Source organism: Coffea arabica, chromosome 1e, assembly GCF_036785885.1.
Source record: "Coffea arabica cultivar ET-39 chromosome 1e, Coffea Arabica ET-39 HiFi, whole genome shotgun sequence".
Classification (NCBI taxonomy): domain Eukaryota; kingdom Viridiplantae; phylum Streptophyta; class Magnoliopsida; order Gentianales; family Rubiaceae; genus Coffea; species Coffea arabica.
This window is the reverse complement of record NC_092311.1, coordinates 56,815,142-56,843,130: the sequence shown is the minus strand read 5'-3', so window position 1 is coordinate 56,843,130 and position 27,989 is coordinate 56,815,142. Positions and strand designations below refer to the sequence as shown.

General features: G+C 35.9%; 2 protein-coding genes across 9 annotated transcripts; one reads left to right on the top strand and one right to left on the bottom strand.

Moving 5' to 3' along the window:
• Positions 1-115: 115 nt before the first annotated feature.
• On the top strand, positions 116-10,983 carry LOC113734623 (cysteine-tryptophan domain-containing zinc finger protein 3-like). 7 transcript variants are annotated; one of them, XM_027261230.2, is made up of 15 exons: positions 116-688; positions 1,435-1,507; positions 1,584-1,714; positions 1,801-2,190; positions 2,292-3,637; positions 3,997-4,463; positions 4,549-6,377; positions 6,456-6,613; positions 7,644-7,804; positions 8,094-8,254; positions 9,057-9,275; positions 9,423-9,859; positions 9,957-10,090; positions 10,177-10,272; positions 10,765-10,983. In XM_027261230.2, the coding sequence occupies exons 1-11, from the start codon at positions 548-550 to the stop codon at positions 9,249-9,251; spliced, it is 5,052 nt and encodes a 1,683-aa protein (XP_027117031.2). In that variant the 5' UTR covers positions 116-547; the 3' UTR covers positions 9,252-9,275; positions 9,423-9,859; positions 9,957-10,090; positions 10,177-10,272; positions 10,765-10,983. The 7 variants fall into 7 exon arrangements, with proteins under 7 accessions (XP_027117031.2, XP_071923473.1, XP_071923477.1 ...); XM_027261261.2 differs by having other exon boundaries at positions 262-688; positions 8,145-8,254; positions 9,057-9,859; XM_027261255.2 differs by having other exon boundaries at positions 262-688; positions 9,057-9,859; positions 9,957-10,099.
• Positions 10,984-13,125: 2,142 nt separating this feature from the next.
• Positions 13,126-22,345, bottom strand: LOC113734653 (cullin-1). 2 transcript variants are annotated; one of them, XM_027261291.2, is made up of 20 exons: positions 21,937-22,345; positions 21,037-21,208; positions 20,743-20,842; positions 19,704-19,889; positions 19,529-19,576; positions 19,245-19,448; positions 19,061-19,138; positions 17,833-17,922; positions 17,660-17,740; positions 17,471-17,530; positions 16,727-16,756; positions 16,557-16,643; positions 16,328-16,477; positions 16,181-16,236; positions 15,907-16,027; positions 15,658-15,819; positions 15,378-15,521; positions 15,073-15,291; positions 14,804-14,971; positions 13,126-13,692 (listed from the first exon to the last, which is right to left on the bottom strand). In XM_027261291.2, exons 2-20 carry the CDS (start codon positions 21,174-21,176, stop codon positions 13,591-13,593), a joined length of 2,226 nt encoding a protein of 741 aa, XP_027117092.1. In that variant the 5' UTR covers positions 21,177-21,208; positions 21,937-22,345; the 3' UTR covers positions 13,126-13,590. The 2 variants fall into 2 exon arrangements, with proteins under 2 accessions (XP_027117092.1, XP_027117083.1); XM_027261282.2 differs by having other exon boundaries at positions 21,037-21,202.
• Positions 22,346-27,989: the final 5,644 nt, after the last annotated feature.

Here is a 27,989-nt window from a genome sequence, read left to right as displayed (position 1 = left end):
GCTTAGATCGGTTAGTATCCAATTAGTATTATTGAACTTTCCCGTATATTTTCTAATTTTCTAAAAATAGAAAATCAAATGAGGAAAAACAAACGCGGCTGCTCCACACCAAAACAAACCACTCCTTCTCTCTCCTCTGTTCCGGCTCCCTTTCTATCTCTTACTATTATTATTGTTATTATTATTTTAATGTTTATTTCTTAGCTCATCGATTTGAGCTTCGAAGATTGCTCAAGAGAACGATCCGAGCTGCGAAATAACAAGCTAAACATTTTTCACCCAGGATCTCGAAACTTAGCTCCAGGAATATTATCCGAATTTTTTAAAATTTGTTATATAATAGTAATTGTACTGTATTGAAAATAAAGTTAGTTTGGTTGGTTATATCGAGGTTTCGATCGAATCCTCGATCAGTTATTTTTGATTTTATTAAATTGATAAGTTTTGGAGATTTCGTTGTTGGTGCAGCGAGAGTAGAGATGGAAACGTCAGTAGTAGTTATTTTTGAGCTGTGATATAATTCATTTTTTCTTCAAAATTATTGTTGATGATTTCTGTTCGCGGTGAGAATGGGAGGAAGGAGATAGGATTAGGGTTTGGAAGAGGAAATATGGAAGAGACCGAGCTTGAAGAAGGAGAGGCCTCGCTTGATTCGTCAATTGACCCTGATATTGCGCTGTCTTACCTCGTAAGTTCATTTTTGCTTTGTCCATCTCAATGATTTACTTGAAGACAAGTTGTATTGATCTTTGAAGTTTTAGCTTGTACTGATAGCAGTACTCGGTATTGTCCAATATTACGCTTTGTGCGATTTTACTGGACTTGTCAGCTTTGCAGATTGTGCCTTTGACTTTTGAAGCTAACTTTTTTTTAGCCTTTTGCTAATTTTGAGTTGTCTGAGGGGAGTAATGCTTTTCCTTTGGTTTTGGATTCGGTGCTTGATTGCACCGAATTTTTTTTGGATTCGGTGCTTGATTTCCTTTGAGTTGTCTGAGGGGAGTAATTTCCGGCAAAGTGCTGAAAATAGGTATTATGGCCATTTTGCTGTTCACTTGGTTTTAGGCCTATTAAAATGGAATGATCAGTTTGAATTCTTATCAAGGCGGGCAGTTGATGTTGTTCTGTGAATTTTCTGGATCGATCATCATGTATTGGAGCAAAAGAGAAACTCACCATCGGCATTTCAATTAGTTTTTTTGTTATAGCTGCAATTGTTGATTCGTTTTATATGTACCTCACTTGGGATGATTGTTTGGCAATATGGGATTGGATTTCAGTGGGTAAACAATTAAATGCACAACCAAAAATTCTTAGAAAAATTAAGGTACTGCAGTAGGCAGAATCATTTTGTGTGTAATAGTATTGAAATGGATTATTATTTCTTCTGCTCTTGTTTTTCAATGCTTGTAAGCTATTTTACCTGTCACCATTCAGGATGAAAAAGTCCAAGATGTTTTGGGACATTTTCAAAAGGATTTTGAAGGGGGTGTGTCAGCGGAGAATTTGGGTAAGTTGCACAAAGAACTATAGAACTATAAGGATTAACATTATGAGGTTGATCAGAGATTTAATTTTTTTAACAGGTGCAAAATTTGGCGGGTATGGTTCATTTTTGCCTACCTATCAGCGTTCTCCTTCGTGGTCTCATGCAAAGACTCCTCCAGAAGTCTATAACCATAACAAGCAAATATTCCCAAACAATATGCAACTTGAGGTAGTTTTTTTGATAGCACTATGCTAGAGCTATTCTGTAGCTAAAAGTGATCATTAAATTGAGGAGTTTAATTGTATTATTTGTAGGATGCTCGACAAAATTCATTTTCTGCACCAACTGCTTCTTTTTCAGCAAGGCCTGGAACAACATCTTCAAGTAGGCCTGAGCCTAGAGCCCCATCTGGAACTGATGAAGCAATTCAGGATGTGAGCATGCTATCTAATATTGTTGATGACTTGGCTTCAAAAGTTGAACTTGAGAAGTCCACAAATTTTTCTGATGGGAAAGCTCTGAAGTTTCGTATCAAAGTTGGTATAGATAATTTGTCGACTCGCAAAAATGCTGAGATTTACAGTGGGCTTGGTCTTGATGTCTCTCCTTCATCATCTTTGGAGGACAGCCCAATGGATAGTGAAGGGTTGTTGTGTCATGATCTTCGGGACATCCCATATGAATCACCTACCAGTATTCTTCAGGTTAAATTTATACTGCATCATCACCCTATTCTGACTTTCCATTTTTCCATTCACGTGATAATCCATATTCTGTCCCTTTCTTTGTATATTTACTGTTACAGATTATGACATCAGTCGGATTATTTGGAGGGCTACTCCTGTCCCCAATTTCTAATGACGTCAATCGATTGACTGAAAAAGGTTGGCTTTGTGGAGACAGTAAACCGAAAATTATACAAAAGGCAAACCTGGGGGGTTCTAGGTTGGCGAGGAGCGGGTCTGATCTTGCGATGACCAATGGGAAAGTTCATGGAGAAAAGAAGCCAAAGTTGGTTGAGAAATCTGGTGTTTCGGTAGATCTATCAACTAATAATTGTAAGGATACTCTTGATGGTGTAGGTATTACATTAAAGAAGGAAACAGATGTTGACCATTCATCATACGAAGATCTTGTTTCGAATGCTCTGAAACTCCCACTTTTGTCCAATGCTTGTGTCGCAGATGCAAAAGAAGTTGTAAAGTCAGTCACTGTTTCTACCACTGTACCGAAGAGTTCGGTTAAATATGATAACCAATCTAATGTGGGAGAAGAGGAACTTTTGGAGCCTGTGGCACAGAACTGTAGGGTCGAGAAGTCTAATAGAAAGCTAAGCTTATCTGAGAAGGTAAGAGAAAGTAGCAAACCAACTTATACTGATGAAAAATCAGTTCACCAAAAGAAAGAAGTTAATCACAAGGAAGATAAGGCGGAGTTTTCGATCAAGATTGAGTCAAATGTCTCGGGTGAAAGAAAATATCCGAAAGTTGATGATTCTTCAAATCACAATGTTGATCAGAAAGTTGCATCTCATAATGAGTATGATTTAAAGTCAAATACTGGGGAGCTCCAGTCCTCATCTGGAGGCAAAAAGAAATCAAAAGGAAACCAAAGCCAATGCACTCAAGGCACAGACCCTGTGGAGGATGGCTTGACTTCTAATTCTTCTATGGTGCCTAAAAGTAAGAAGACTTCTAACTCAGACATCCATTTATCAAAAAATGATTCAGAGGGTTTAAGAAAGGGATATGGAAAAGCAACAGATAAGTACAAGGACTTCTTTGGGGACCTAGAACTTGGACAGGAAGATGAAGAAATTGCTTCTGAGGAAGTGCCCTCAGTACAGATGGTCAAAGACTCTGTGTTGGTTGAAAAGAGAAGCATGTCTGAATCCAATATTGTTAACGAGAGACCTAATTGTAAAAAAGTTGAGGGCACATCTGTAACAGGAAATCATCCAAAGTCATCTTCATATAGGCCCCTTCCCGCTGGAAAAGGGCTGAATCATGATGCAGCTACCACAATGGTGGCTCCTCTAGTTAAAGAAGATTGGGTCTGTTGTGATAAGTGTCAAACTTGGAGGCTTCTTCCACTTGGTACAAATCCCGAGAGTCTTCCTGAGAAGTGGCTGTGTAGCATGCTTGACTGGCTGTAAGTTCTGCCACTCCCTGGCTTTTCTCATTTATAATTCTTGACAATATCTCTGGGTTAGTTTTTATCCAGAAGAACAGTTAAGTTTAGACTTTTGCGTTTTAACTTTTTGTTGGTGAAAAATATATTTCCCTGATCGTGTCATCTTGTAACACATTTTCGAATTCAACTGTAAGCCTCTAAGGGGATCAAATTCCCAATTGTGATTACCCCTTGAAGCCAATTGACAGGAGGTGCCTGAAAGCACAAATAAACTAAATTTCTCTCTCCCCCCTCCCTGTGTGTTTTCGTGAGGCACATAGTTGTGCCGGTGATTAACTAAACAATTTAAACTTTTAGATTTTGCTACTTGTTTGTAGGCCTCATATGAACCATTGTAGTATCAGTGAGGAGGAAACGACAAATGCTTTAAGGGCCCTTTACCAAGTCCAGGCTTCGGTAGCTCCTTTTGCTGCTGCTTCTAGTAGTCAACTTAATCAGCATGCTCATCCTGGTAGGACTGTGTTGGGAGTATCTCCTGTTGATATGCGGAGATCAAATGAAGATTGTCATTTTTCTGGATTACAAGCCATGGCCGCTGGTGGGAAGAAGTGTGGATCAAAAGAGGTAACAAGTGCAAATAGCCAGGATGGCCCTATACAATCTTCAAATCTGAAGAAGAACCTTCTGGCTTGTTCTAATAGTAGAAACTTGAATGAAGTGGACATCTCCCCTTTATTTGATGAATTTGGATCTCAGTGCATGGGCCAGGCGGGTCGGTCAGTTGTTGGGAGATATGTTAAAGAAAAGGAGAAGAAAATTCTACTTGATAGTAACTCTGGCGAAGGTATAATCAAGTGGACAAAACTCTTTTTGTTTTAAATTTATCATTTTGTTTTAGAAATAACAGCCAGAATGTAATATGTTCACAGGTGATGGAACTAAATCAAAGCTGAAGAACCCAAGAGAGAGTGATATTGATGGCCTGAGAGCTTCTAAGAAGATCAAGACGGAAGATGTACGTAATAGAGATGAAAATTGCACTTCTGATCATGGTGTAACCTCTTCAAAAGCAGGTCAAAGCTCAAGTAGTGCATCATTGAATGATCCCTACAAATACAGCAACTATTCTAGGGATTCTAAAGGTGATCCAAAGAGGAAGTGGTCTTCTGAAAAATCAGAAGTCCAATCACTGAAAATGGACAAGTCTGGTCATGATAATTTCATGAAGAAGAAGAAAGGGAACGGACATCTAAATGCAGAAGTCGACTGTTTGCCTCTACCTAGTTCACAACATCATTCCCAAGGAAGCAAGGGTTTTTCAGATGACACAGGAGAAAATGATCGCAGGAAAGAAAAGAAAGCGCGGGTATCAAAGTCTGAGGGGAAGGACTCCCGTGGGAACAAAGATGTTACATCAGAAAGAAAGGCCAGAGGGTTGACGGACCAAAAAATGGAGCAAGATCTGGATAGAGCTCCTTCACAAAGGAGCATTGATGCTGCAGATTCTTTCAGAAGAGATTTAGGTTCTGGACAGCCTTCTGTGGCAGCTACTTCAAGCTCTTCAAAGGTTTCTGGATCACATAAAAGTAGAACCAATCACCAGGAAATGAAAGGCTCACCTGTAGAATCAGTGTCTTCATCTCCTTTGAGGATTTCTAATTCTGATAAACTGCCACAAGTAAGGACTGTTGCAGGAAAGGAGGATCTTCAGGATGCTGGCTTCTTTGCCGAAGCTAGTCCAAGAAGATCTTTAGATGGAGAAGATGTTGGATTGAGTGAACAGTCATTGAAAGTGAAGGATGATACTCCCAGTGTCATCCATCATAGGTCCCTAGAGTCCACTGTGAATGATCTTCAGGGCAGGGATTTAGATGATGTAGCAAGCCTTGTGGACAAGGCAGAGGTTGTATCTTCGACTGGTTTTGTTGCACATTATGCTTCTGAGAGCAAAGTTAATGCACAAGGTCAAAGAAGTTATGCTTCCCGGACAAAGACTTCAGAAGTAATCCAAGATGAAGGAAAACGGAATTATGATCAGTATGCTAGTAATGTTCCTCATTCCAAGAAGTCTGGGAAAGGATCCTCATCAAGGTCTAAAGAAAAGATTTGGAGTTCAATATCTGAATTTGAAAATGGTAATGAGTCTTCATATGAGGAAAAATTGAAGGCTGGAAGAAACAGATCTCAAGAAAAATCTAGCATTAGTTCTGATAGAACTGAAAGTCATGTTGTTTCTAAGAAAGATTCTGATGGAAAGACAGTGAGAGACACTAGTAGAATTGACAATCCACAAAAGGTTGGTAGTCGCAATGGTTCAATTGTTAGACCAGATGTTGTTGGGAGCCAAGATTTGAAGCAGACTGTGGCTCAGGACAATGACAATGATAGATCATCAAGGAAGTTGATTTCTGATAAAGCAGGGGTTGAGGTTTCCGGTAGGGGGAAGTCACACTCATTACCACCTTCTATGAGAGGTCAAGTTGACACACTGGCGCGTCCCAAGCCAATTGCTGAATCTCAGAAAGAAGTTGGTGAAAATAAAGAACTAGATGTTATACATAGGGCATTAAAACAGAGTAAAAATGCTGAAAAGCAGAATGGAAGCCACCCTGTCAATCTAAGACATCCCACTCCTCCTACATACAACACCCGGGACCTTGATACCTCAAGTCCTGTTAGAAGGGATTCCTCAAGTCAAGCTGTTACCAATGCTGTTAAAGAGGCAAAGGACCTGAAACACTTGGCTGATCGTCTTAAGGTCTACTGTTTCTGTTACTCGTGCTACTTGCTCCTCACTAGTCATGTCCTAATGTAACACCATGTCTCTCTGTTGCAGAACTCTGGTTCAACTGAAAGTACAGGACTTTATTTCCAAGCTGCTCTTAAATTTCTCCATGGAGCCTCTTTGTTAGAATCCAGCAACAGTGAGAACACAAAGCACAACGAGATGATTCAGTCCATGCAGATGTATAGCAGCACAGCAAAGCTTTGCGAGTATGTTGAATTCAAAATCATCATTTTGTCTTCTTCCTATTGGGAGTCGTTTTGCTCATATTTTCATTTGCTTGCAGTTTTAGAATTTTTTTTTTGGGGGGGAGGGGGGTGTTAGCCTAAAAATTTTGTCCAAGTGTGAAGAATATCTAATGGAGACATGTTACTGAATTTTAAGGTTAAAGTGGGGACTCAAAACCTTAAGGCTTCTCTTCGTATTTCCACAAAACAAGCCAGACTTACCTTGAGTGGGAGCATTATTTAGCTTTCCTATGCTTATGCCAGCCAAAGTGTTTCCTTTGGTAGCCTTTTTTTTTCCCCCCCAATTGGCTTGAGTAACTTGATCAATTATTCAGCTGGGAAAAGGTGCACAGCCATATGAGCCCATTTACTATAGGAAGCATTAAAATAATGTTCTTAGATTATACCACTATCATGTTTACAAGCCTTGGCTGAATGTTGAGGTCATTTGTGGTGACCAGAACAACAAATATTTGACATTTTGAAGTATTCTCCTTTCTTTCTTTAAATATGAAAGGCAAAAAGTTTAAGATGCATTTACTAGCTATTAGTTCAGGCATAAAGTTCTTCCACTATTATATTTTATGAGGTTCTTTAGTTGAAAATGTCTTTATTTGAGGATTGTTGGTCAACTTTATTTTGTCTTGAGAGGCTAAGGGCATCATCTTCATAATAGATTTGTAGGAAAAAAAAAAATTTGGCACGACAAGCGCCGAACAGTTTTATGTTTAGAGCATGTTAGTCTACTATTATAAATTACTCGTTAGTTGGAAGCAGAAGTAAAAACTTTGGGCAAGGAGTGATCCTGCTTACAGATACTCTTTCTGCATAACGATTTTGCCATGAAACTGGGAATGAAGTTTGTGATGATTTTTTGATGACGGGCAAAATGTCAGATTAGTCTGCTCGTCCTCTCTCATTACTATGGCTTTCATCTGTTGCTGCATCTGTGCATTTCTTGGTTTCTGGCAATAGATTAAATTAGATCACTGAAGCACTTATGTGTAAGTAGGTTTTGCGCCCATGAATATGAGAAATCTAAAGACATGGCTGCTGCTGCTTTGGCCTATAAATGCATGGAGGTTGCATATATGCGAGTAATTTATACTTCACATAACAGTGCAAGCAGAGATCGGAATGAGTTGCAGGCAGCTCTACAAATTCTTCCTACAGGTACCATGATAACTTTGTGAATTTGGATGCTGCTCTGTCTGCTCTAGGGTTTTTCCTTGAGGGCCTTCATTTTAGAGTTCCATAATTGTAAGCTATAAAAATGTTACCATATGATTCTCGTCATGTACAACAAGATATTGGAAGAGCTTGGGAAATCCATGGAGATGTAAGTTATAAGGCTGGAAAATCAACTCCATGTATTCTCATGCTATAATTTTAGACATTCATGGGATCTCCGTCTTCCTGTCTTGACTTGACCTCTTATGACACATTTTCTGTCCATTATTAGGTGAGTCTCCTTCCTCTTCTGCCTCTGATATTGACAATTTGAACAACCCAGTGAATGTCGACAAGGCTGTGCAAGCCAAAGGTGTTGGTTCTCCCCAAGTTGCCGGAAATCATGTTTTCACAGCACGGAACCGTTCTAGCTTCATGCGGCTAATTAACTATGTGAGTACATTCAGTAAGTTACCTTGATTTTAGATTGGTTCTTGTTAAATTCTGAAGAATGATGCTTTAAAGCCCTTAGATTGGGTTTCTGTTGATTGTACTGAAAAGAATTATTAGTAACTTGAAACATGAAAGACTGATGTCAACACATTAAACTGAAACAATTGCTTCAGAATATGAAGGCTAACAGATTTTGGTGGGAAAAAATTATTGGTAATTTGGAACATAAGAAAATGACACCTTACCTCACTTAAAAAACATATCCTACTCTGGCAGATGTGGGTGCCAGAAACACTTGTCTTTCCCAGGAGCATCCCAAATAGTTTGCCTTGTGTAGCATTCAGTGTAGGGTGAACTCCTTTTCATTTTCATGTTTGGCAAAAGTATTTATGGGAAACTCATTCAGTTCTGGTTTGCTGCTCAGTGGTCATTGGGGAAAATTGGGTCAATTAGTTGCTGAAGCACCCTATTTGGATATCTAAAGTTGTTAAATATGATGACAAGGCTTTACTGTAAAACAATTTGAACTCAAGTGTTTTAGGCCTATCCGTCGAGAACTAAATCATGTTAAGTATGATGACAAGGCTTTACTGTAAAACAATTTGAACTTAAGTATTTATGGCCTATCCATTAAGAACTAAATCATGTTTTCCTGCTCAACTAATCTGCATAGTTATGGTTACCTATCATTTCCCAGCCATTTTTTATCACCATTATTCCAATCCAAAACTGGAAGTTCTGTTAAGTAGGTCTATGGTATTCCTTTCCTTTGCTGAGGTCTTAAGAATATTCTCAATTTTAGGCACAGGATGTTAATAATGCCATGGAAGCCTCTAGGAAATCTAGAAATGCTTTTGCTGCTGCTAATCCTAAATTGGATGGGCCCCGACACAAAGAGGGTATATCTTCTGTTAAAACTGCCCTGGATTTCAACTTCCAAGATGTCGATGGATTACTACGCCTTGTTCGGGTTGCAATGGAGGCAATCAACCGCTGAATTGCGTTTAGAGTTAAAATAAAGGTAATCACTGGAAGGCAGTTTTGCCTTTTCCTTTTTTCGTCTCCCCCATTCCCAAATCAAGGAAGAACGAAACAGAAGTGGATCTTTTGGTTGGAGACAATTTGCTATTATCAGTTTGGTGACCCTTGTGCATCCGTACAATGATAGTTGGAATTGCAACATTTCATGGACCTTTTCATGCGGCAGTGGCCCCTTTGACCGGGGGTTCTGGAACTCCGGAGGAAGTGAAAACACATGTTAAATGCCCGAGGCGAGGATAACTGGTTGCATAAAAGTACTGAATAATGGTTATCAGAAGGATAAAGAAATATTTCCTGCCAAGGAGTTTTAGACACATCTCAGAGCAGCTCGATATGAGTTAAATTTTGTTATGGTTACGTCTCCAAGTTGTATTCATGGAGTTGAGAACCTGCACCTATCAATATTTTATACTAATTTCTCATCTTTAGGAGAGTATGGATTAGGAGATTAGAGAAATTTTTGAGCTTGGTGATAGAACATCTTCACTGAAGGGACTGAACTGGTCCTGGTGAATGTATCTGGTTGAAGCTCCATGGAGGAAGACATGATAATCACAATATCAGGTATGATTATTCTTTATGCATGCCTTAAAAAAAAAAAGACTTTTTCTAAGCCTTCTTTTGTTGTTCTTTTTAAGTTTACACTGTGCCAATCTTGCAGGGTGTTCATCCTTGTTATTCTGTAGCCTACTTGATAAATTTGAAGCATGTAATATGCATTGCACGAGGGTGAATTCTATAGTTTGTATCTGCCTCAGACTGATGGGCTGATTGGCCAACTGCTCTTTTGAAATGGTATACAAGGTTGAAAAAACACCTCAAAGTTCATGAACATAACATTAGATTTCACTCTGAAACTGTTTTTCTATTTTCCACTGCAGCTCCTATTTGTAAATACATGTGGCATATGATCAAAATTCAATTCACTAGTGCCAGCCTTCCTCCATGGGTCCATTTGCTTCAGTTAGCCACCCACGGTTGGTAACTGAGATTCCTTTTTAGCTCTTCCTAAGGTGGCATATGCTAACATGAGTCTTTCAGTGGTTAGTATTATGTCAAGATAGGTAGGCTTTTTGTTTTCCCAGTGCAAATATGGTTGAATTCAATTCTGTTAGGCGTTATGTGTAGAACAGTCTAATTTTCATAATTTTATCTACTAGTCATTATCCTGTGAAACCACTTAAAAGAATAAAGCAAGTGTTTTTTGAAATGCACATCATTACTTTGGTTAACATCAGAGAGTTCCAAGTTCACGCAGTTGTAGCATGATAGATCTCCCCTGTTTTTCTTCTTACCATATTCTGAAGTAAGCCCTATGTACGAGTTCCTTGACATTCTGCTCCAAGAGGGTACTTTCTTTTCTAATTTGGCCACTTAAAGTTGCTTTTTTTTCCCCTTCTCGCATAATTGCCACCTCTTTTATCCTTGTTTTTACTGTGTGGCTCTAACTAGATGTTAAATGCGTGCAGGAAGATGCGCCACAATTTGCAGCAGCTGGGGTTACTAGCTTAAATAGCTTAGCAACTGATTAGCATGTATAGTAGCTGAAAGATGAATATCTAATGTTGATAGTTTATTCTTTGTTTTACAAAATTTGGAAGTTTTTGTTTCTCTATCATGTAGCATTAATCTTGTACGGTGGGCAAGTGCAATAATGAATATTATGGGTATATCTTTTTTTATCGAAACCGATAAATAACCCACACACACACCCACCTAATTTAAACAGATGCAGGAGTTAATCAAAGAACGGTCCGAAAGCAATCTAAGGGGGATTCACAAAGAACCATTATTCAGCCAATTGGTAACTGAACAGGGTTCCTATGAATCTTAAATTTAGAGTAAAGATTCACGATCTTTCGATATGCGATAGGATGCCCTAACTCCCCCCTTCTCCCCGGGCGAACACTCACATCAACTGAATGGTTTATTTGTTTTTTTTATCGAAATCAATAAATAATCCACACATATACTCACCTAATTTAAATAGACGCAGGAGTTAATCAAAAACGGCTCGAAAGCAATCTAAGGAAAATCTACAAAGAACCAATAGGAATATTATAGGTATATCACCACTTGGCTTATCACCCAGAAGATTGAATGGGAGATCATTTCAATCGTTGGCAATGAAAGTCATCTCGTACGTACGGTGACAGAGTTTATCATTTAGTATTAAATAACTCGGATAAGTGCCGCAATGAGTTGTGTATTTGGATTACACATTATTTGTACTTTATTTACACGTACTAATTTGATTGCATTATTAACATATTTTTCAATCACTCTTTTATCTCACAAATATCACAATTAAAAAGTGCTACAGTATTTTTTCATAAAATTATTTCAAATAATTTACTATCCAAACATAATTGTTTTGCTATGTTAATATGCCGGTTTGCGCACGTTGCCTTTAGGTTTTCTTTTCATTTTATCAGAAAATCCTTTTTAGTATATCATTCAAATGCCAAATGTTTTTTGCCCGTCATCAATCTTTCAACTGGACATTATTTGCTTTTGATGCAAAATAACCCAAAAGAGACAATGATGGACCTGAGGACTTGTCAAAATTCAATTGTGAATGTAGACACTAGTGGTGATAGATGTTTTCCAAGTTCCTCGTTTAACTAGCTATATAAGGTCAATTATTGAATCACCACAAGTTGCCGTTATCAATTGCCAAGGCCCCGAATTCAATTGTATTAGTTTTTTCTTATTAACAATTGTATTATTTTTGCTTATTAACATTTAACGAATTCAATCATATTACTCATCAAGAGAGCTGTAAGTCTCTATTTAGATATAGGTTAAGCAATCGTATTAGTGTTGCACCAGAAGTTATGGACTTTGTCTGTGTATCCTATTTAATGTCTTTATTTATCGTTTATGTTTATCGTGTTAATGTCACTGATAACTACGGAAGTGATCCAAATTGTTCCTAGCATTATCTTTTTTTTTTTTTATCAATTGTCATCTCTACTCCTACTCTTACTCTAACAACGGGGAGTCTCAACTGACCCTACGGAGGACCGATAGGGATAGAACCACCACCGGACCAAACGGGTGCGTAGAACTGACCCTACGGAGGACCGATAGGGATAGAACCACCACCGGACCAGACGGGTGCACTACGCACCCGTCTGAATTTGAAGCAGAGCCACAAGAGTGGCATTTTGCATCCCACCCCACCAAAACCTTAAGGGCGTGGTGGTGGCACCAGCCCAAGAGCTGGTGGTTTGTCCCTAGCATTATCTGATGTAGTGTCTATATTATATTTGTCATGTCGACGTCTGCCCATATTTGAAATCCAAATGATGGGAAAAGTGTGGGTATTTGGATTAAGTGGGATTTGCGTCAGAAATGGACGGCCCAAACGATTGCCATCTTTTGAAAACGGCCAAGAATTTGTTTGTTTTGAATGTGCATTGTCCATCAGTGTTGTACGGACTCTCAACATAATGTCCATACTTTTTTTTTTTTTTAACAGCACAATGCCCATACTTAAAACACTAATACGAGCATCCGTCATATTGCACAAAATAAGCGGAATTCCTTTTCTTCTTGGTTGTTTGTCTTTGTACATTTTTCCCTTTTTCCGCCCTTGTTTTTTCTTATAGCCTGAATAAACAATTTGAGTAGAAAAAGCCATCTTGCAACTCATCAAGGTAGAAGTGCGTTTGAGTCGCCTGTCTAGTTAATTTAGTAAAACTCGAAGAATAAATTGACAAAACAAAACCACAATGAGAATAGCGATTTTGCCCTGAAAAAAAAAGTTGCGCGTGGATTATAATTTGAGGAAAAGAGATTGAGATAATCAAAATGGCAAAACAAGATAGAAATTGACTAATTATCATTATTAAGCAATATAATTGCTAATGGTAGAACCTTGAATCTTCTTAGATCATGGTGCAAAGTATCCCCAAAGAAACTATAACTAGACAGTAGCTCTATTAACATGTTTGTTAATCGCATTGAAATCCCATTCCCCAAATAAAAAATGCTTTCTTCAGATATACTTAGCAAATATGCCCTAATACGACGGTGTTACGGCATAGAAATTTACAAGCTTACAGTAACAAACGACAAAATTGGTCTTTGCCTAAAGCTATACCAAGTGATGTAGTATGGCCAAAAGAGTTTTAACTGGTGAAGATTGAGGGTAGGCTACACCAGCCGCTGAACGTCGTCAAACATCATGGTGGGGAAATGATGTCCCGAATTCACTGCACATTTACACTTGAATGGAATCTGTGCGTCATGCAGATTCTCTATGTTACTGCAGGTACCAGCAGGGCAAATTAGGCCAAGTACTTGTACGAGTTTGGGTTCTCTTTCTCTCTTTCCAAGTAGTCTCTAGTGATCAAATCTTCAATCCGCTTTTTTATTGCCTTGACATCCGGCTGCATAAAACATCAAAGATGATTACCCATCAAAGAACCTTAGAGAAACAAGAAGCAATAAAAAAGTTAGGCTGCACAATGCACTAAAATACTTCCAAATCGGGATACACAATTTTATCTTAAGAGTGATGCAATCAAAAAGAGAAAGCAGCTCAGCAACCAAACATCTTGCTTTGGGTTTTCCAAGAGCATACAATTATACTTGGCCAATATTAAAGGCAAATAATTGTGCAAAACAATATTCAAAGCAGAACACAGGAAATGCACTCAATCTTTATCACTCTAAATGCTTTCTTACTCATCCGTGTAGTACCCCCACATACCAGTGCTGCAGCCTTTATTACAGGTTTCAATTGCTTTATGTTCATTTTAAACAAGAAAGGGGCTTTTGCTTTTACCCAGCAGCTATTTATTGGATTCTTTACCACCATTTTGCGTTGTGGCTTTTTTTAAAGAGCTAAGGACTGCTAGGTGAAAGCATTCATTACGAGTATCAGTAATTTCAACACATATAGAAGCTGTTTTATTATGATTAATAAATTAAGAAGATTCACAATGAAAAGGTTGTTTCATTATGATTGTTTACTCTTTTTTCCTGTTTCTTTTCTTTTGCAAGGTGACCACAACCAAATTATATTTTCTCCACAGCTGGTCTACTTTCCTGCCCAAATTCTTTGCTCAAACACTCGCAAGAAAACATAACCTTCCTATTAACTATACCATAATTCGAAAACATCAGAAAAGTTAGTACAACTTCTGCAAGAAATTAAGCAAGCAAATACTAGATATCAAAGAAAAACAGAACGGGTGTGGAACAATTAGAATGAGAGGGGATAAGCAAAACAGAACGGGTGTGTTAGTGTTAAAAGAAAAACTTGTCCTTGAATGAGCCCCAAAAATCAGAAAGATGCAGCAATATTACACTCAAAGGTCCTATTCCAGATGCCAAAAACTCCTTTTTCACATTAAATAGCAAAACACAACACTGAAAATCTAGAAGCCATTAGTTGACAAAATTAGACACAATTGTTCAGATTCCACAGATGTTGAACCATATGACTGTTCGTAGTCACAGTTCTTATCGAGAAATAAAATTGACCAAATGACATACCTTAAACATGCGGCCCAGCTGCTGAACACACTCCAGGACTAATTGTTGATGACCCAGAACTTTTCTACTCTTCATAATACGCACAATTGAGGCATCAATGGCATATCTTCTATCCTTGTCAACATCTTCCACTACTTTTTTTCTTTCATCCACAGGAGGCAAAGGAATCTGGGTATACAAATCAGCAAACAAATGAAGAGCTGTAAATTGAAGCCCGTAGGAAAGGTAAGTGATTAGAAAACAACATCAAACACAGGAATACATCTAACCCTGATGCGCCTCATTCGGTCTGTAAACTTGGAATTGAACTCAAAGAAATCATTTTGAGAAACAGATCTAGTGTTAGGCTCCTTCTTCAGAATTTTATACTTGGCACATGAGAGAGATTGAAGCAATCTCACTAAATCATCATCAGCCAAATATAACTGTGTCTTGATCTCAGAGTAACTCAATCTATCTGAAGCATTAAACAGCAACAAGACTGCAGCCTGAAAAGCAGGGACGTACATCTTAAAATTGTGCATTCAAAGTGAGATAAGATCCCTGAAATTGAACAGGTCCACAGTTCAGTAACCTGATAAGTCCCCACAATCAACTCAATTGGTTTTGGCTCAAACTTCCCATTTATGTTGCAAGTGCCCAAGGAATAAATCCATGTAAGTTTGCGGTGTTTTGTTTTTGTCTGGTAAAAGTCCTTGAAGACTTCAACACACTTCACCTGAAGCAAGTTTATTGACAGAAATCATTGTTGTGATTGTACAAAGAAATCAAGATATCAGCTGCAGAAGTTGGCAATTCTACCAGCAGTTTAAAAGAAAGAAAGAAATAAAGAACCCAGAAAAAAAAAAACTTGCCAATTCTTCAGGGAGACTAAGATCAGAGGATTTATAACTTGGCCAGAATCCTGTCGTGAGAACTGTGACAGTCAAATCAATCCCAGGAGCAGCAACTGGGTTATTGTTAAGGTATTCTTGAAAGTGGTTCTGATTTTCTTTTGCCAGTGTCAAATCTGTCACCTAGAAGAGGAAAAAATGACATTGTCTAACAGTCAATAACATCCAAAAGGTAAAAGCAGATTCCACAGTAAATATCTGTCAACACACCATTCCCTCCATTTTTGATGTGAATTGTCCACCACATTGTTGCTTTAGCTTAGTTAAAATCAGTCTTTCATGATCATCATTGGCACTTTTGTCAAAAAGCAATCTACGAGAAAGCTTCTTCCTGCCAGCAGTGGTAATAATCAAATGATGCAATGCCACTAAAATGTCTTCAAATTTTGTAATATTGTAGCTTTTCCAGTTGCTACTTTCACTTAGCATAGCTGAACACATAGAAAGAAAAGTAAAACAAGTCCTTACAAAGTAGAAGTCTCACCTGTAGAATTCAGCAAACAGATCCTTATCACTAACATATGCAAGAAGCTTCACAACCTGCCAAAGAGTCAAAAAGATACAGAAAGCCTATAAGATGTAAGTAGTACTAAAAAAACCTGAAATGACAGGAAAAAGAATCTAACACCACCTTATCTAGGGTATCTTCAATAGCTTCATCACTCAGTTTTTCACTACCACCCTTCTTCAGGATGTTGTCACAGTATGAAGCCAACAGCTCTGCACTTGAGCTGCCAGCAACCACTTTGTTGCAAAAGACCTCAAAAGCATCTTTCAATGCCTGAAAGTTTTAAAGAACTTGATAATTCAAAGCAAAAATTATCAGCAACAGGAGAAAAGTTCTACTTCGTAACCCATACCTTGTGAAAAAGAGTGCTGTTTGAGAAGCAGTCATTTACATATGCCATATATTTATCATGCAGCTGAATGACTTTCTTCACAAAATCCTGGAGGAGAAAAATAAGTCAATTATGAGGCCCAGCACAACCATGCAATTAATTGCTATAAACAAGTATGAATTCTGTTTCACCTGCTCCTGCAAACCACCAACAGTTTCTGCCTGTTCAAGAACTATTGTCAGCATTAAATGGAAAAAAAGGATGCCAAGCAATATGCTACTTCACAGCAATGCACATAACTAGGTAGTTGGCAAAATATCTATATATATATATATATATATATATATATATATATATATAAATATCCATATTTTATACCACCTAAAATTTCTAATTTCATTCAAAATGCTACTTTCAGATCATGCTAGGAAACTCAGTAACGAACAGTAAGATTTAAGGTGCAAAAAACCCCAAAAAATTATATGGATACTATCCTAAAACTTACAAAGGAATTCTGGCACTATGCTTCAATGTGGATATCAATCTATTAAATTTGCATTGTAAGTGTTATAACACCCTTTATCTTCTAGAAGTTCATAATCCATACAAAGAGTAACAATTCAATTCACTGATGCCAAGCTCAATGCATTGGTCATGTTCAAGGAACTGCTGCCAGATTAGCTAAACAGTCTAGCCTTTTCTGTTGCTTGGAGACAAGGGCAAACCATATGTAGGATAAGTCAAATTATATCACCTAAAGTAGTATTCAACTGTCTTTCTTTTTTTTCTCAATAAATAGTATCATTCTTGAGGGCTGCTTTGGTTGGAGGGTATTCTGTTCTAGGTTGCTGAATCCATGATAAAGCAGGATCTTCAGGTCATGGGAATCAAAATGAATAGCAATTCATGTTGTGTCTCATACTAAAAATACTGACCCTGTTACTTGCTGCATCTTCAGCTTGTTGTACCAAAACCATACCTTCATCAGTGACATGCTGCACAGGCAACATTCAAACAGCACAAGGCCATGAATTGTCAAGACAAAAGAAAATAATAGCCACCACTGCTGCCACCTAGCATTCTTAAAGTAAACTTGTGTTCAATAAGACAATAGAAAGCTATACCTGCTTAAAAACATTTGCCACTGGATCAAGTCCTTTTGGAACTTTATGGAATAGTCTATACATCCTAGATAAATCATCAACCTGATATCCGAAGGACACAGGCATTGCATTACGTCTTCATTTGCAAAAGACACAATGATAGAGCTTCACTAAAACAATACAGCTGTAAGTACCTTATCATCTCTGAGCAGTGCACGGCATCCAGAATGCTCCTTCTCGAGCAATTGGTTAATATACGTGACCAATAACTCGTGTTGCACTTTCTACAAAAAAGCAGCCAGCAAATCATAAGTAAATTAAAAGCAAATGATATCCATGTCCTTATCAGGGAAAATCATTCAAAATGTCCCTCACATTTCATTAAATGCATTTTTGTCATCTCTCACGTTTAAGATCGTGTCTTTAGGTCCCTTACAAAATCAAGTTGGCCAAATTTAGTCCCAACCTAGGTTTCTGACCACTTTTTAGCTGGAAACCACCACATAAACCACACAGACATTTTTTTAAGTGCAAAAAGATCAAATCTTGTTTTTTAATTGGCAAAAAGAATGTGGGTCGAGTCATTTGTTTAATTGCAAGGGCAAAAAGTAATACAGGTCAGGTCATTTGTAGTTAAGCCACATTCCATTTTGCCACTAAAAAATGAGATCTGATCCTTTTGCAATTAAAAAAAAAAACCATGTGTGGGTCACATGGTGAATTCAAGCTAAAAAGTGATTGCAAACCTAGACTAAGACTAAATTTGGCAGACTTAATTTTGTTAGGGCCAAAAAGTTAGTATTTTAAAAGTGAGGAACAAAAAAAAAACATTTGGCCAAAATGTGAGGGACATTTTGACTATTTTTTCTTCTTATCATAATAAAACTCGACCAGACAGGCATTTTAGAATGTATAGGTTTGTCATCTATAAACTTGAATCAAGATAATCATGCATTTGAATGCTGTATCAAAAATCAAGGTAAAAATGAGATGACGTATCTATATAACACAGATACATAAAAAAATACACTTTATTCACTGCACAATAAAATAGCTATTCCCTCGAGTCTTTGGATGAAGTATCACCTACATCAGAAAAAAGAAACAGCTACAGACTTCCCAAAAGCTTTACTTCATTTTAAATATTCAAATGACAACTTAATAAATTAAAACATGATTGATTGGTTTATGATTCCAAAACAGAAACTGCAACTCTCCTCTCACTATAACATTAGATCCAGAAACAAAAAGCTTTTGGCCTTTTATGAAAAAAAATTCCAGCAACAAGTTTTGAGAACAACAGAAATACCACATTTTTGTTGCTACATGATACTATCAAATTCGCCATTATTTTTAATGCAGCTCTTTGCCATTTTTAATTCAGGTTCCTAATATCCAAGCATTATAACACAAAAGACTTACATCCAAAAGCTTTGTCTCGCTGCTGAGATGCAAATATTGAGATACTCTATCCTTCTCCTTTTTCAAACACTCTTCAGCCTGTTTTGAATTAAAAAACCATTAAAAACTATTAGGCACCAAAGACATTATAACTAACTCAGACTACAGTGACAATCTGATAAAACAGTGAACAAAAGAAACTTGCCTTCAACATGTAATCAGGACAAGAATCTTCCACAATCCAGTTTGATGCTTTTACGGAGTAAAAAGCTGCCGAGTCCACAAGCATCTCTAACTCAAAGTCATTCTCATAGTAGTCCATCTGTCCCATACCAATTTCAACAAATATATCCAGTACATTCTTCAACAGAGCTCTGTCAATCTGATATCCTTCACGTTCTTGATCAATCTGATATGCAATCACAGTTTATTTAGCCAACCACAACCCCTCAAAACAAAAGGAAACTGTTTCAAAAGAAAGGAACTTGCCAGAGCAATAACAGCATCTCTAACTTTGACCTTCAACTCCTGGTAAACCTATCACCAGTTAAAACAAGTCAGCCAAAATATGCTAGCACAACTTTTGCAATAAATAGAAGTTAACCAGGAAATTAGAGGGATACTAGAGAAATGAAACCACCAAACCTTATGAATGGGCACATACCAAGTTGCGGAAGCAAGTCAGCCCAACTTCACTCAGACCAGGAAGTGACCTCCGAGAGATAAAATATCGATCAAGATAAAAAAAAAAGCGTGAAAGCCACCTGACCATAATTTTGTGGTTTGCCCACCTATTAACAAGCTCCCTCAACATAAACTCATCATGTTTGTCTCTTAGAGATGGCAAGACCTGGTAAGAAAGTAACAGCCTCAGCATGTAGTACCAAATTTTACAATAATAATAACCTCAAAACTAGTATAACACACAAAAGGTACAATCAAAGCTGGCTCTTAGAGCTGTATATTTGAAGTCCAAATCATGACCACTGAGTGTTTGAAAGCGGTGCAGTGTGCAAGCCACATATGACCAAGATGTAAAAGCCTGGACTCTACGAAAGTCATAGTACAACCCATAAAAAATAGGTAAGCTTGTAGTTCTGAAACATATATGCCACGTTTTCATTGCCTTCTCTTAATACTTGCCGTATTAACCCCACTAGTTTTAATATAACAAACTTGATCATGTCCCAACCACTTCACGAGATATCAACTGCTTACTTATATACATGGAGCCCCATTATTCATTCTTTATATATAAAATCAATAATTAATACATCAAAGTTTACCAGTGTAACTTCACGTTCCGCCCTGGAAATATCAGTTTTAACATAGATGAGTGTAAAACCTTCAGCAGCTCATTCAGTCAAAGTAAGCCAGTCAAGTGATCACATAACCATTGTCACTTGACTATTACTTTTTTATGACATAAATTCTCGGGAGCCAAAAAACAAAAAAGAATGGCTAAATGAACTACAACATTCTAGATAAAAAAAAAAAAAAAAGAAATTGCACCATTTTCTTCTCCTTTAAAACAAATGATTGCCACTGCAACCCTGAGAAATTTATAAAATTTTGAAGAAAAAAATCCTGTTAAGAGCAGCTTAACTCTAGCTGTTCTCTGAGGTATTGTAAAGACACCATATGAAAATCTGCTTCCAATATAAACTGAGTCAAACAAAGCATGAATCAAGCTATATTCTTACTGTTGACGTGATGTAATCATCAAATGCTTCCTTGTACTTTTCATATAGCTGCTGAGAATAATCATGAGGAGGTTTCTGCGTACACATATTGTAAATGGTTCTGTATTCCAGATAAGGAGAAAATCATGAAGTTTTAAAAAGCAATCTTCTCTAGTGGAACTTAAACCCAAAAATAAAATAAAATAGAACCAAATCGAATGAAATAGCATAAGTAAGTAAATTTTCAGAACCTCAATTAAGCAAGCACAACACATTAATACACCATTATAAGTGGAAGTTTCCAATAAAGGATACGTATACAGCGATATATAATCTTCAGCACTGAAATGCATCTCTGCGTTCCCTTCCAAAATTATCTTCAATTTCTGAATACCATTCTGCATGAACTCCCAACCATGCTCCAGTTGTATTGGAGGCATCTGACTCATTGTCATCCTTTATAAATTCCCTAAACAACAATCTGCAACTAAATAGAATCACATCCATGATTATCCAGCAAACTGCCATAGCAAAACAGAACAGAAAAAAGAAAAACAGCCACAACTACTTCTAAGATCACAAATACAATATAATAACCACTTTCAGAAGTTTAAGTCCATATAATCCAAGTCACTACGCAAAACCACATCACATAAACTCGCATTCCCGCTCTATCACATAATCATACGTCAAAAAACCCTAGGCTAATCAAGTCAAGTGCACATAAGGCCCAAAACAAAATTTTGTGGGCCATGAAATTCTAACTACAGAGTGTCAAGTGTCAAGTGTCAACCCGCAAAAATGTATCACCACGAGATGCCCAAAATCAAATTATACCGAAATAAAACCAACGCCAAATTTCACCAACAGCTCATAATACATATTTGTACAATAGCCACCATGAAGTTTAATACTGCGGAGTACATATACTTGCAACGTGTAAATTTTTAAAACCCTACCCGGAGTATTCATCAATTTCAGTCCTCAAAAATTTCCACCAAAAACATAGACAAATAAATGGACTTTGGTTTTCAAGTCCATGACAAAACAGAATCACTAGCAATGCCATTAATATTGGAATTCTCATTCAATTTTTTCATCGCCTATTTCCTTCATCTCTATTTTCCGTACAAATATTTACTGCGCATACAAAGCATACGTACAAATATTTGTATTACGTATACTGCCATGTGATCGGCGAGTTATCGTTCTCACCTCAGATGATCAGGAAACAGGAAACAGGACACAGATACTTGCAGCGTTAGTGGAAACCCTAGAAACTCTCCTACGGGTTTCCAAAAGCAAGATGATGAAGTCAAGGGGCAATGCGATGCGAGAAAGCGATTTGCAGTGATCGAAGTCAACAAATTCCTGGCTAATTCGCTCCCAAAGTGGAGTGACAGCGAAACCCTAGGCTCCGGGGATCAATGCTAGAACTTCACCAGAGTTTATCCGCCTTGTAGTTGTATTAACGTTCGTCTTCTTCTTATACAGCGAGAAGATTTGTTATGTACTACAACTACGACTGCTGTGGGCAGAAAGAAAAGGCAGAGGCGGTTCTCGTTCACCCGGCCCGGGCAGGATTTAGATACCCACTAGCAGATTTCAGCTGGTTGGTATTTTAATATTAATATTAAATTACACACTTTCCCTCCCCTTTTTCGATGCATTCTTTATTTCTATTCTCAAAATTTCTTCCTTGTGCTCCATGTTGAAAAAAATAATTTTAAACAGTAATTTTGGTATTCTTTGGGAAGAGTTGCCACAAAAAAAAAAATTTGTATGGTTAACTTTTGATTAAGTTGTAATTTCATCAAATAAATACTTTTATCATAATAATATTTAATTGTGCGATGGTTTAGTATAGCGTCTAAGATTATAAAAGGTTAATATTTGTGCGGACCGGCTTCAAGGGATAATTTTGTAACGTCTACGTCCAACCAACATTTGTTTAATTAATCTAATACCGGTTAAAATATTTTAAAAAATACTAAAATTTGTTATTTATCATCAAGGATTAAATCACATATAGCATCAAAAATAGTATATCACTCTATATATTTCACTTAATGAAAAATCTAAATTACTCTTTTCAGTTGCAAATCCATTGTCAAACATGGTTAACAACAATTAACAAAAAAAATCTGTAACCAAAATATTACAAAAAAATGAACTTTAATACTACAAAAATTTCAACAACTAATCTTAATATACTAACAAGAATATTGGTGATATTAAAATTTGTTCTCTGTGATTTTTTGGTTTCACATTTTTTAATTACTTATTATTGATCATGTTTGACAATAGATTTGTAATTAAAAAGAGTAATTTAGATTTTGTATTAAGTAAAATATATAGAATGATATATTATTTGTGATACCATATATAATTTAATCTCTAGTAATAAACAACAAATTTTAGTTTTTTCTTTAACATTTGGGCTCGTATTAAATTAATTAAACAATTTAGTAAATGATAGACAATGGTGCAATCATGCTATTTTCTCTCTTCTAATGTCACTTTTTAATTATTGATTGGATCTAAATGTTACAAGATAATTAACCTCAAAAGAAGTTAGTATGACCTTAAAAATTTGAAGGGAAACCAATGAAATAGTCAAAAACCTTAGGGGAAGTTTTGGAAATTATCCACGGTTTCAATGTTCACTATAAGTGATAAGCATTGTGATTACTATAGAATGCTTGCACTTACAATATGATTATTTTATGTATGACATACTTTGTGTGTTTCTTTCTTACTAATTGGGCAATTAAGTATTAGTTTTCATATTTCAATTTTCACTTTTCAATTACTAGGGATTACTCAAATTTCTTTCATATAAGTGTGTTTGGATTGTAAATTATTTGAGATAATTTTGTGAAAAAAATACTAAAGCACTTTTTTGATATCATGTATGTGAGATAAAAAGATGATTGGAAAATGTATTAATGATGCAAGCAAGCCAGTGTGTGTAAATAAGGTGTAAGTAATGTGTAATAATTTAGGGTAAACAACAAAAAAAGCCCCCTGTGGTTAAGCAATCATACATAAAAGCCCTCTGTGATTTCATATCATACCAGTCGATACCCCGTGATTTGAATTAACCTGAAAAGTTGACGGAAATCGTCAAATATTCAGCGTGTGTCTTAAACGAACTGCAAAGGCGCGTGCATATGCGAAAAACAGATTTCCACCGCAAACTTTCACGTGATATGCCTACTTTACCCTTCACTCTTTAATAATAAAAAAAAAGACCAGCTTCCAAGCCTTCCGAGTCTTCATGTTCGGCCAAAATTGAAGATTGAAGGCAGCATTCGAAGCCTGTGCAAGTAATCAATCAAGCAGAGCTTGCAAGCTAGCAAAGGAATTGCAGGAAACAAAGCCTTAAGGTAAAAATGTGAACTGTATCTGTATATATTCGGTCTGCAAATTCTGAAGGAAAAGTGCAGAAAGTACCCCAAGATGTCTTCCTCAAGCTCTCGACCAACAAGCGGGGGAAATGGAGGCAGAGGTCTTCAATACCAGTACAAGGTATGTAATTGTCGAAGGAAGGCAGAGGGGCCATATAGTATTGGCAACCAAGACTGATGTAGCAGTAGAAGAGACTGATTTGCCTGGAGCTGATAAAGATACTGGTGAAGTCTCTGAAAGTCCATTAGATGCTATTGAAACAAACGAAGATTCCTCTGCTAAATCAGATGGAAGCTCCACTACTGCTCGATCTAAGCGAACAAGACCCGTTAGGAAGAGTGACATGCCTCCTATCAGGACTGAGGATTTGATTCCTGGTGCAACTTATGTAACTTGTGATTTATTTGTTTGGCAGCTACACGTGAATTTTTTGGAGTAGCATGAGAATCATTAAAGGTTTCTTTATTTCTACTCTAACAATTAGATTGCATATTTCTGTTTGTTCTAAAACATTTTTGTGGAAATAGAGTTCGTGCTGCTTTCTGTTTCTTTTGTTTGACTCTGCTCTTCAGCCATCTGCAACTGAACTTCTTAGTTATTTGGGGTAAGTCCAGACAGGGCCCTTGGGGGTGGGGTATGGGTTGGGGTGGGTTTTGGGATAAGACAGACTTTATCTAAACTTGATTGGTTTTTGAAGTCTTTGTCTGCAATTTTCGCTTATATTAAAAGGGTATTTTCGTCTATTCACTCAGCTCCGTCTGTTTTGACAATTTCCGTCAACTTTTCAGGTTAATTCAAACCACGGGGTATCGACTGGTATGATATGAAACCACAGGGGGCTTTTATGTATGATTGCTTAACCACAGGGAGCTTTTTTGTTGTTTACCCAATAATTTACAATCCAAACACAAATCCCTCCACGTGCATTTAAAAAAAAAAAAATCTGGTTAAATATTTATTGGTAGATATCATTTAACTTTCTTAAAAATTTGATGATTTAACAGGTATATAAATTTTATATACCACACTTTATATGAAAGATCGCAGATTTTTTTCCCCCAAAGTGGATAGTCTATTTATGGTCACGTAATAAAGTAGATAGTCTTTTTATGACATACTTCATTTCCTCCGTGTCATAATTTAAGCATGCACAGGAATATATCTCAAGGTCTCTTGTATTCATAAGAGGGCTTTTCTTACATACATTTCAAATGTCATTATTTTTTTGATAAAAAAAGATTTATCATCGGTCTTACCATCAATTTAAATTTCTCTTTAAGTTGTGAAATTTTATGTATTGTTATGTAATTATTTTAACCTTCGATGGATATTAACTTAATTAATTTTTCTTTGTCCCGAAAATAAAAATCAAAAGAAAAACTCAATTTAACGCGATTTTAATATGGTTGGAATGTTTAAGAAAGAGATCGGTTAACTTTCATGGAACAGCCATTTAACTAGAGATGCAAGCTGAGAAAATAAGAAAAACACCAAACATTGGATGAAAAACACCATTAGTAGAAGAAATATGTGGTAGGTTTATTTATTTATTTCAATTAATTGTATTTGAGTTGTGTGCATTTAGAATATTTTTTGAGAATGTTTTTTGAAGTGTGTTATCGTAGATTCCAAATATAAAAATTAATTGTCTAAAAAACTATTAATCCAAACTAAGAAATAGTTATCATTGAAACACACAGCAAAGAATCATATTCAAGGTCCTTGGAGTTAATTGAAATTTTTTTATATAGATGGATAAATAATTTTGAACAGCCTTCCATAAGTTCAATAGATATATTAGTTCAAGGTCTACATTCAATATACACACACATATATACATGCGTGTATGTATATAATACAGAATTTATATATAACTCGTGATAATAGAACATATATCAAGGGCATGTAATAAGTTGAAATGTATTTCAATTATCTTAGCTTATGTTGTTTTATATCCTATTTACTCCTAACTATAATGGGAGGGAGAAAATATATGTGTCATGCAACACTTGACTTAACAAAATTACCCCTAATATCCGCAAATGCAACGACTATAAATTAGAGTAAATTTATAACTTCAACATACTAGTTTTTTTGTCAAGTACATGTTACGTATGTGGCGGCATTAAAAAAGTTTATCATTTATTTTGCCTTTTTCTAATTATATAAATAATTCGTCAAACATATTTTTTGTGTTTTTTAAACAAAGGAGGAGTGGAATTTAGAAAATAGGAAAAATGACAGGAAATGTACTTACAGTGTTCATTACTAGTTTGTAATTTTATTGGGATAAATTTCTTATATGCACATATGTTGGCGTGCATTGAGCCTTACTATTATTTTGAGTAAAAATTGAAATAGAATATAATGGTAAAACCTGCCCACTCTAGTAGATATATATATATATATATAAAAGATACCAAGTAAAAACTCAGTCCAATATAACAATATGTTAATAATATATAAATCTATATAAATTATAGAATGAAATTTTATGATGTTCAAGACCCAATACTTACAACTCCTTATTTTTTTTAATAGGATTTTGAAAATTTTTTAATTATCAGATACTCTGTCCTACATTTGAATTTAAAATATAAGAAGTAACTCCACTAATATAGAAATTTGGTTTGAAAATTATTCATGGGAGGGAAATAAACATGAAACATCCTAATGAATATTTTATCCTTCAACTAAATAACCCTAACTAAAAGGACAAATTACACAAAAAATTTTAAAAAAATTCATTGATCATGGATTTAAAAATCAATAATGGTACTATTCCTTAACCTAAAAACAAAGTCTTACTAGCCCTTCCAAAGTAAATTTTCTAGAAATCTTATTTTTGATAACAACAATCATGAAAACAACACAAATCTTACCAAAAAATACACAAAAAAAATACAGTTTAAGAGAAAGTTGTCAAACATTTGGCCATAAACTATATTTACTCAATTTGTATATATTTGATGTAAATTCAACCCAACACCTGGGAATAACCTTGGGCATTATTAATTATTTTGTGCATTTTTATTATTATTATTTTTAGTTATTGGGGATATTATAAGATATTACTATTAGTTTTTTATTTGCAGTTTCAGATGCCAACAATTGCAATCATTGTAGTCAATTCGTGGTTTTATATAGTTATCATCATATTATGGGACGTACATATAATAAATCCTAAAAATGTTAAACTAAATTGTAGGTTTTGAGGTTTTTTTTTTTGGTAATTTGCTTCAAATTTTATCTTTTAAAATAGAGGAGCAATATGGAATCAACCACAAAATTTTTTAGAAGAAAAGTTGGCACCATTCAATCGACATTTATATTACAAAATACTAAACGTAGTTCTTTTATTTTGAAGATGCTCGGGCTACAAATGAACCGAACCGCTCGTGAGCGGTTCGAGTCGATCTCGAACTCGAGCTCAAGATATTAAACTCGTTGCTCTTGAGCTCGAGTATATATTTATATATATATTATTTTTTTATTTTAAGTATATATATTTTATTTTTTGTTTTAAGTATATATATTTTTTTATTTTAATAATAAAATTACATATATCATTAATATTTTATTATTTATTAAGAAAAATATTATATTATTTTATTTTTTAAAAAATAAAATTAAATTTTTTTTTCAAGCTCGAACTCGAGCTTGAAATTGTCGGTTCGTTAAGCTCGAGTTCGAGTTCACTAAAATTATGTCAAGACTCGGCTCGATTAGGTAAAAATTCGACTTAGTTCGGCTCGTCTCGTTTGCAGCCCTAGAAGATGTAGTACATTTTGAAAGTGTAAAACTAAATTACAAGTTAAATTTTTTCTTTTGCTTCAAATTTAATTCTTCAATTTGGA

Excerpts from the sequence above, each read along its gene's own strand:
- LOC113734623 (XM_072067372.1), top strand. The coding sequence starts at position 548 with ATGATTTCTGTTCGCGGTGAGAATGGGAGGAAGGAGATAGGATTAGGG. Across the intron at positions 1,715-1,800 it reads CAAACAATATGCAACTTGAG|GATGCTCGACAAAATTCATT; the intron begins GTAGTTTTTTTG and ends TATTATTTGTAG. Across the intron at positions 2,191-2,291 it reads CACCTACCAGTATTCTTCAG|ATTATGACATCAGTCGGATT; the intron begins GTTAAATTTATA and ends TTACTGTTACAG.
- LOC113734653 (XM_027261291.2), bottom strand. The coding sequence starts at position 21,176 with ATGACAATGAGTCAGATGCCTCCAATACAACTGGAGCATGGTTGGGAG. Across the intron at positions 19,577-19,703 it reads TGACTTGCTTCCGCAACTTG|GTTTACCAGGAGTTGAAGGT; the intron begins GTATGTGCCCAT and ends AACTGGTGATAG. Across the intron at positions 17,531-17,659 it reads TGGCAAATGTTTTTAAGCAG|CATGTCACTGATGAAGGTAT; the intron begins GTATAGCTTTCT and ends TTGCCTGTGCAG.